Source organism: Lynx canadensis, chromosome B3, assembly GCF_007474595.2.
Source record: "Lynx canadensis isolate LIC74 chromosome B3, mLynCan4.pri.v2, whole genome shotgun sequence".
Lineage (NCBI taxonomy): Eukaryota > Metazoa > Chordata > Mammalia > Carnivora > Felidae > Lynx > Lynx canadensis.
The window spans coordinates 146,048,446-146,056,350 of NC_044308.2; the positions used below are offsets into that span (position 1 = coordinate 146,048,446).

A 7,905-nucleotide genomic window follows, 5' to 3' on the forward strand; every position below is an offset into this window, starting at 1 on the left:
GGGGTCTGACCAAGAACGTGTCGGAGGAAGAAGTAAGGGGAGACACAGCACTGATGCGTTGACCTCTTGGAGCACTTCCCACACATTGTGAAAAATGGCATCATCTACGTGGTCCAAACATCACACTGGGCCTGAAACAAAAGAGAACGCAAGCAAGCAAGAAAGGGAGGTCCCCGTAGGATCAGAGTGCCAGGAAGAGAAAGCTCCAGATACTGACAGCGAGGACCTCACTCCTGCTCTGCCCCTGTTTCTGGGCTGGTCCCTGTGGCAAGGGGCCCTAAGCCCCCCCTGATGTCCCTAGTTCCCCTGGTAGGTCCTGTGCGCCCTCTTGTGGATCCTGAGCGCCCCTGCAGCCCAGCCCCTCCAGGTCCCTGCACCAAGGTTTGTGACTGAGCTCACACTGACTTTCCCTCACTGTGTTTCTTGCACAGTAATACACGGCCGTGTCCTCGGTGGTCATGGAGCTCAGCTGCAGGGAGAACTGGCTCTGGGCTGTGTCAGCAGTGATGGAGATGCGGCCCTGGAAAGCCGGGTTGTAGCTGGTGCTACCTGACCAGTACCCCAGCCACTCCAACCCTCTCCCAGGGCGCTGGCGGATCCAGTTCCAGTAGTAACTGCTGGTAACGGAGCCTCCGGAGACAACGCAGGTGAGAGAGAGGGATTGTGAAGGCTTCACCAGTCCTGGGCCGGACTCCCGAAGTGTAAGTTGAGATAGGACACCTGGGGGGTAAGGAGAGTCATGGTGAGTCTGTCTCATCCCACGGAAAGGCCCTAGTCTATCCCAGAGCCCCCAGATCCTCACCCAGGGGAGCTGCCAGCAGGCAGAGGAGGGACCACAGCATCTGCATTTCCGTCTTCTGGATGGAGGAGACCCAACACACTGGCCTTGGCCTGTGATGCGGGTCTTTTCTGGGAGCACCTCAGGTGATTTGCATGTGGGTCCCGTGGAGCAGGGGAGGCATTCAAAATGCTGAACCCGGGTGACTGTCACCAGTTCCTGGTGTCCTGGTGTTGGGTGGTGTGGGGACCCACTGAGGCTGGTCCTAGTGATCTGGGCTCCAGTTCTGCCTGTGCTGATTTCTGGCCCTGTTTGCTTGAGAGGGTTAGTGTTGCAGTTGATGAAAATTTGGAAGCTTTACCAAGTCTCTCTTATATTCTATTGTCAGGCTGTGCAACTGTGGACTAAGTTTCAAGCTCCAGGGCTAACTGTTCACAGAAACGGAGGATGAGGCAGTGGTCCAGAGTCCAGGCCCTTGACTGCCTGCCTGGTTTGGGTCATCCTCCTTCTCCATTCAGATATGAGGTCCTGGAAATGATTGTAATGGATAGGATCTCCAGTGCTCCATCTATAGGAGGGGACATTAGGAGATATACTCCAGAATTTACATAAGAAAAGAAGCTCATCCATATGAGGAGCAGGGCAGAAGGATTGGTGGCTGTGTCTGGAATCAGGTCATGAAGTTTCCCTGAAGGTGGAGAGGAGACAGCCCACTGGAAAGGAGGTCTAGTAGACCTCTGCGTGTGGACATTGGCATTCCCATTCTATTTCCACTCTAGAGAGTCAAGAGAGTTGGCAGTCAGGCCATTACCTGCCAGGAGTAAAATGAATACCTATTCAGGTGAGAAACATGATATTTAATTTAAAAGTTATAACTTTGCCTGAAAAGTGGGGTCCCCAGTTAAAAAGCCAACTTCCGGGGCGCCTGGGTGGCGCAGTCGGTTGAGCGTCCGACTTCAGCCAGGTCACGATCTCGCGGTCCGTGGGTTCGAGCCCCGCGTCAGGCTCTGGGCTGATGGCTCGGAGCCTGGAGCCTGTTTCTGATTCTGTGTCTCCCTCTCTCTGCCCCTCCCCCGTTCACGCTCTGTCTCTCTCTGTCCCAAAAATAAATAAACGTTAAAAAAAAAAATTAAAAAAAAATAAAAAAAAAAAGCCAACTTCCTTCAAGATATCTCTATAAGCCACAACATACAAAGATTCTTTAGTCAGAATTCTTGTGAGTCATTCCTAAATATGAACACTCTACTATAAGTAGTAGAAGAGATCTCCAAAACAACTACACAGAGAAGAAGAAAAGGAAACAAAGACTTGGACAGGAAATCTGTACAGAGAATGGAAGAGGGAAATAAACAATCTATGTAATACATTATTTGAGGTAGAAAAATACGTTAATAAAATGAAGGTATGAATTCAACCAATATGGGTAGAATGCTGTTAAAAGGGTGAATGCATATAGGAATGAAAAACCACCTGGGAGTTTCTAATAAAGTTGAAATTATGTTTTAGGCTTAGAAGACCAAGTTGATATAATACTGGAGAACAATGAGAATTTCTATAGAAAGAGCAACACGATTAGTAAATACTCCATTGTGTTGATGTCCCACATTTTCTTTATTCATGCTCATATTAAGGACATTATGAATGAAGCTGCCATAAACATTCATGTGCAGACTTTAATGTGGGTATTATTTCCAATTTAGTCCCATAGATAAGTAAGAAGACATTTGCTGGTTTGTGTCCTAAGTTTGGTTCAGATCTGTAAGAAACTGCCAAGATGTCTTCCAAAGTACTTATACCATTTTGGATTTCCACTAGCAATGAGTTAGCTTCTTTTCCATCTACATATATATATTCCTTGGTGAGGTGTCTGTTCAGATCTTTTCTCCATTTTTACACTGGGTTGGTTTCTTATGGTCAAATTGAAGAATTCCCTGCATATTTTTTTTCAAATTTTTATTTAAATTCTAGTTAGCTAACATATAGTGTAATATTGGTTTCAGGAGTAGAATTTAGTGATTTGTCACTTACATGTAATGCTCATTATAACAAGTGCCCTCCTTAATACCCATCACCCATCTAGCCCATCCCCCACCCACCTCCCTTCTAGTAACCATCAGTGTGTTCTCTATAGCTAAGAATCTGTTTCTTGGTTTTCCTTTCTCTTTTTTCCCCAATGTGATTGTTTTTTTTTCTTAAATTTCACACATGAATGAAATTATATGGTATTTGTCTTTCTCTGGTTGAGATATTTTTCTTAGCATTATACTCTCTAGCTCCATCCACATCACTATAAATGGTAAGATTTCATTCTTTCTTATGGCTGAGTAATATTCCCTTATATATATAATATTCCATTATATATGTGTATATATATATGTATATATACACACACATATATATCTATGTCTCACATCTTTATCCATTCATCAGTTTATGGACACTTGGACCTTTTCCTTAATTTGGCTCCTGTCGATAGCGCTGCTATAAACATTGGGGTGCATGTGCTCCTTCACATCTGTATTTTTGTTTCCTTTGAGTAAAAACTTAGAAGTACAATTGCTGTATCAGAGAATAGTTATATTTTTAACTTTCTGAGGAACCTCCATACTGTTTTCCAGAGTGGCTGCACCAGTTTGCACTCCCACCAACAGTGCAAGTGGGTTTCCCTTTCTTTGCATCCTTGCTGACGCCTGATATTTCCTGATTTGTTAATTTTGGCCATTCTGACAGGTGTGAGGTGGTATCTCATTGTGGTTTTGATTTATATTTCCCTGATTATGAGTGATGTTGAGCATTTTTCTCATGTGTCTGTTAGCCATCTGGATGTCTTCTTTGGAAAAGTGTGTATTCATGTCTTCTCCCCATTTCTTCCCTGGATTATTTGTTTTTTTGAGCATTGAGTTTGATAAGTTCTTTATAGATTTCGGATACTACCCCTTTATCATATATGTCATTTGCAAATATCTTCTCCCATTCTGTAGGTTGCCTTTTAGTTTCCTTGATTGTTTCTTTCACTGTGCAAAAACGTTTTTATCTTGATGAGGTCCCAGTAGTTCATTTTTGCTTTTGTTTCCCTTGCCTCAGGAGACATGTCTAGTAAGAAGCTACTAAGGCTGATGTCAATGAGGTTGCTGCCTGTGTCCTCTCCTAGGATTTTGATGGTTTATTATCTCACATTTAGGTCTTTTATACATTTTGAACTTATTTTGTGTATATTGTAAGAAAGTGGTCCAGTTTCATTCTTCTGCATGTTGCTGTACAGTTTTCCCAACCCCATTTGTTGAAAAGACTGTCTCTGTTCCATTAGATATTTCCTGCTTTGTTGAAGATTAGTTGACTGTATAGTTACGGGTCCATTTCTGGATTTTCTATTCTGTTTCATTCATCTATGTGTCTGTTTTTGTGCCAGTACCATACTGTGTTGATGATTACAGCTTTGTAGTATAGCTTGAAGTCTGGGATTGTGATGCCTCCAGCTTTGGTTTTCTTTTTCAGGATTTCTTTGACTATTTGGGGTCTTTCATTGTTCCATAAAACTTTTAGGACTGTTTGTTCTAGCTCTGGGAAAAATACTCAAACATCTACTCAAAGAGCAGTATTAAAGGCCACTATTATGGGTTTACAACAATTTCCTAACCAACCTATTAATATTGTAGTAGATTCTCAATATGTAGTTTATGTGATAGAGAATATAGAACAGGCCTCTGTTAGGGAATTAACGGATCCCTCCTTATTGTCATTATTTTTAACTTTGCAAGCCTTACTAGGTGAACAAGCATACCCTCTTTCTATCACTCACATAAGAGCACATTCAGGTTTACCTGGACCTTTAACAGAAGGAAACGAGTTTGCAGACCAATTTGTTGACTACAATATAGCTTTTAAAACTGCTCGATTATCTCATGACTTTTTTCATCAAAATTATAAGTCCCTCATTAAACAATTCCATCTCACAGTTACTCGAGAGAAACACATTGTTGCTGCTGGCCCTGACTGTCAATAGCAATCAGGAGGACACAGCAATGGGGAATAAACCCCACAGGTCTAAATGCAAATAAGCGTTGGCAAGCTGATATGACATACTATGCCCCATTCGGGCATCACAAATATATCCGCATGTCTGTGGAAACCTTTTCAGGAATTTAATGGCCTCTATTCACACTGGAGAAAGTGCAAAAAATATCATTCTTCATTTTTTTTACATGCACTTTCACAAGCCAGTAAACCTCAACAAATTAAAACTGACAACAACCTGGATACCTTTCCTCCATGGTAAAGGCATTCTTCCAAAGTTGGAATATGCAACACATTATGCGCATACCATATCACCCTACCAGACAAGCTATTATAGAATGTACACATGCCACTTTAAAACAAATGCTTCACAAACAAAAGAGGGAAAACACAAAATGCTTCCCCATGGAATTCACTATATAAAAACTTCTACATTCTAAATTTTTAAAAATTGTGATTCCCATGGCCTCACAGCTTCCCACCAGCATTTTGCACCATCACCCAGCTCAAATATCAGAGCCAAGGTGCTACTTAAAGACATATATTCATGGAAAGGACCATATGAACTGATAACATGGGGACGGGCATATGGATGTCTTCTTCTCCCATCAGGATCCCACTGGGTTTCTGCCTGTCTGATTAAACCATACCAGGAGTTGATTCTTCAACTCTCTTCCTCAGATGGCCAATTTGTCCTTACAAGGACAACAGGGGAGACAATGCCCGCAAATGACCAAGGTATATGACGTCACCTGGGACAACTTAAGAAGCTCCATCGACATGCCACCAAAGTCATGCACTGTGTCAGAGCGCCATCTACCATAGAAAAAAGGTTTGTAGCATATATTTAGCTGTGGTTTCTCAGAGTTTGGGTAAGGTAATGATTTGCTTAATCTTTTTCTTCATCCAGACTGCTACTACTTTTTCATCACTGTGTTTGGCCTCACATCATAGATCCTCCTTTCTTTAAGTCAGTTAATATAACATTTGACAACCCACATTATGTTTTTGAAGTATCTCCTCTGGCTTGGTACACAGCCTGTATCAGCCATCATGTTACCAAACTTTCTATCTCACAATGTTTATCCTAAAAAGACAGCCTCAAATTTGGCTGCCAGTAAATCTAATAAGGCCCTGGGAAGGGTCCAGTGGCCTCTGAATTAGCTGAATTATCCCAAGCTGTTTCTTTTTTAAATAATTTTATTTTTTTTTATTTTTTAAAATCTACATCCAAATTAGCATATAATGCAACAATGATTTCAGGAGTAGATTCCTTAATGCCCCTTACCCATTTAGCCCATTCCCCCTCCCACAACCCCTCCTGTAACCCTCTGTTTGATCTTCATATTTATGAGTCTCTTCTGTTTTGTCCCCCTCCCTGTTTTGATATTATTTTTGTTTCCCTTCCCTTATGTTCATCTATTTTGTCTCTTAAAGTCCTCATATGAGTGAAGTCATATGATTTTTGTCTTTCTCTGACTGACTCATTTCACTTAGCATAATACCCTCCAGTTCCATCCATGTAGTTGCAAATGGCAAGATTTCATTCTTTTTGATTGCCAAGTAATACTCCAGTGTGTGTGTGTGTGTGTGTGTGTGTGTGTGTGTGTGTGTATCACATCTCCTTTATCCATTCATCCATCATTGGACATTTGGGCTCTTTCCATACTTTGGCTATTGTTGATAGTGCTGGTATAAACATGGGGGTGCATGTGTCCCTGTGAAACAGCACATATGTATCCCATGGATAAATGCCTAGTAGTGCAATTGCTGGGTCATAAGGTAGTTCTATTTTTAGTTTTTTGAGGAATCTGCATACTGTTTTCCAGAGTGGCTGCACCAGCTTGCATTGCCCCCAAGAATGCAAAGAGATCCTCTGTCTCCGCATCATCAACAACATCTGTTGTTGCCTGAGTTGTTAATGTTAGCCATTCTGACAGGTGTCAGGTGGTATCTCATCGTGGTTTTGATTTGTATTTCCCTGATGATGAGTGATGTTGAGGATTTTTTTGTGTGTCGGTTGGCCATCTGTATGTCTTCTTTGGAGATGTGTCTATTCATGTCTTTTGCCCATTTCTTCACTGGATTATTTGTTTTTTGGGTGTTGAGTTTGATAAGTTCTGTGTAGATTTTGGATACTAACCCTTTATCTGAGATGTCATTTGCAAATATCATCTCCCATTCTGTTGGTTGCTGTTTAGTTTTGCTGATTGTTGCCTTCACTATGCAGAAGCTTTTTATTTTGATGAGGTCCCAGTAGTTCATTTCTGCTTTTGTTTCCCTTGCCTCCAGGGACGTGTTGAGTAAGAAGTTGCTGCGGCCAAGATCAAAGAGGTTTTTGCCTGCTTTCTCCTCGAGTATTTTGATGGATTCCTGTCTTACACTGAGGTCTTTCACCCATTTTGAGTTTATTTTTGTGGATGGTGTAAGAAAGTGGTCCAGGTTCATTCTTCTGCATGTCACTGTCCAGTTTTCCCAGCACGACTTGCTGAAGACACTGTCTTTATTCCACTGGATATTCTTTCCTGCTTTGTCAAAGATTCGTTGGCCATATGTCTGTGGGTCCATTTCTGGATTTTCTATTCTGTTCCATTGATCTGAGTGTCTGTTCTTGTGTCAGTACCATACTGTCTTGATGATTACAGCTTTGAAGTATAGCTTGAAGTCTGGGATTGTGATGCCTCCTGCTTTGGTTTTCTTTTTCAAGATTTCTTTGGCTATTCGGGGTCTTTTCTTGTTCCATACAAATTTTAGGATTATTTTTTCTAGCTCTGTGAAGAATGCTGATGTCACTTTGATCGGGATTGCATTGAATATGTAGATTGCTTTTGGTACTATCGGCATTTTAAGAATATTTGTTCTTCCTATTCAGGAGCTTGGAATCTTTTTCCATGTTTGTGTGTCTTCTTCAATTTCTTTCATAAGCTTCCTATCGTTTTCAGCGTATAGATTTTTCACCTCTTTGGTTACGTTTATTCCTAGGTATCTTATGGTTTTTGGTGCAACTGTAAATGGGATCAATTCCTTGATTTCTCTTTCTGTTGCTTCATTGTTGGTGTATAGGAATGCAACCAACTTCTGTGCATTGATTTTATATCTTGCAACTTTGCTGA

At 41.4% G+C, this 7,905-nt stretch overlaps 1 gene segment (V, D, J or C); it reads right to left on the reverse strand.

The window, feature by feature from the left end:
- Positions 1-277: 277 nt before the first annotated feature.
- On the reverse strand, positions 278-888 carry LOC118517833. The segment is given in 2 exon segments: positions 278-720; positions 803-888. Coding segments are annotated over 2 exon segments (489 nt in total).
- Positions 889-7,905: the final 7,017 nt, after the last annotated feature.